The 1,144-nt window shown below is 40.5% G+C and overlaps 1 protein-coding gene across 1 annotated transcript; it reads right to left on the bottom strand.

Moving 5' to 3' along the window:
• Nucleotides 1-268: 268 nt before the first annotated feature.
• Nucleotides 269-1,049, bottom strand: LOC110022812 (cytochrome P450 CYP71D312-like). Its single transcript, XM_020721926.1, has one exon. It carries the CDS (start codon nucleotides 1,009-1,011, stop codon nucleotides 436-438), a length of 576 nt encoding a protein of 191 aa, XP_020577585.1. The 5' UTR covers nucleotides 1,012-1,049; the 3' UTR covers nucleotides 269-435.
• Between the last annotated feature and the right edge of the window lie 95 nt (nucleotides 1,050-1,144).

Genomic DNA, 1,144 nt, shown 5'->3' with positions numbered 1-1,144 from the left:
ACAAAGATGCATGCCAGCATCAATTGTGTTGTAACTCATCAACGCCAACAAAGCGGGTACTTGCTGTCGGCAATAACATCAATACCAATTTCCACCACTAAAGTTAATTTCTGAATCATTTCGATGATATCTCCCGTAAATTACTCTTCTCATCTATTAATACATGTGCAAAATTTTCATACAAATACTAATAGATAAACTCAGTCCCGCAAATATTCCAGCATAAACAATAATTAAGGAGACCACAGCCCACATCTGCACACGTAACTAATCATTACCATTCGATTGTTCAACGAACGTATAATTAATGATGATTAACAAGCACAATAAACTTCTTATGTTTAATAACATAGTCAAAATCAACTTAGGCCGTATAACAACATGTTTATTTGATATAATTACTACTCCAGACGATTTAGACATACCAATCAAATATTAAATTTTAGGATTATAAGGCGTAGGAACAAGCAACAGATCATTTTTCCTAACCAAAGACAAGCCAAAAGCTTCCTCCATGTCCAGTTCCTCAGCCTTCTTCCCCCCAGGCAGCTCCCAGTCGAAATGATAGAGCAGATTTCCAATCACATTCTCCATGCTTCTCATCCCAAAATTGATTCCTGGGCAAACCCTCCTTCCTCCGCCAAACGGAATGTAAGCATCTTTACACTCCGCAGCTTTAGCAGCATCTTCAAATCTCTCCGGCCTGAAGCTGTCGGCATCTTCCCAATAGCTCTGGTCTCTCATGATCGCCCACGCGTTAAGTATGACTCTGCTATTTGCGGGGATCGTGTAGCCATCGAGCTGCATTGTTTGCTCGCAATGGCGGGGGACGAGGAAAGGGGCGGGAGGATGAAGCCTCATGGTCTCTTTGAGGACCATGTTTAGATAGGGAAGGTTGATGGTGTCCTTTTCTTCTATCTTCGGCTTGCCATTGAGAGCAGTTCTGAGTTCTTGCTGAAGCTTATGCGTGACTCTCGGATGACGGATAATCTCTGACATGCCCCACGCCATGATAACCGAGGTCGTCTCCGTCCCTCCCAATATCAAATCCTGTTTTTGAAAAATAGAAAGTTTAATAACTCAGGAAAATGATTTATTTATCTATTTTTTTAAAAAATAGAAGTTAAGTTTTGTTATTAAAAAT

The sequence above is a fragment of the Phalaenopsis equestris genome, unplaced genomic scaffold (genome assembly GCF_001263595.1).
Source record: "Phalaenopsis equestris unplaced genomic scaffold, ASM126359v1 Scaffold000202, whole genome shotgun sequence".
Classification (NCBI taxonomy): domain Eukaryota; kingdom Viridiplantae; phylum Streptophyta; class Magnoliopsida; order Asparagales; family Orchidaceae; genus Phalaenopsis; species Phalaenopsis equestris.
The sequence above is the reverse complement of the archived record's forward strand: the minus strand, read 5'-3'. Positions and strand labels throughout refer to the sequence as shown.

Bases quoted from the DNA above. Each gene is read 5' to 3' on its own strand.
- LOC110022812 (XM_020721926.1), bottom strand. From the start codon at position 1,011: ATGGCGTGGGGCATGTCAGAGATTATCCGTCATCCGAGAGTCACGCAT.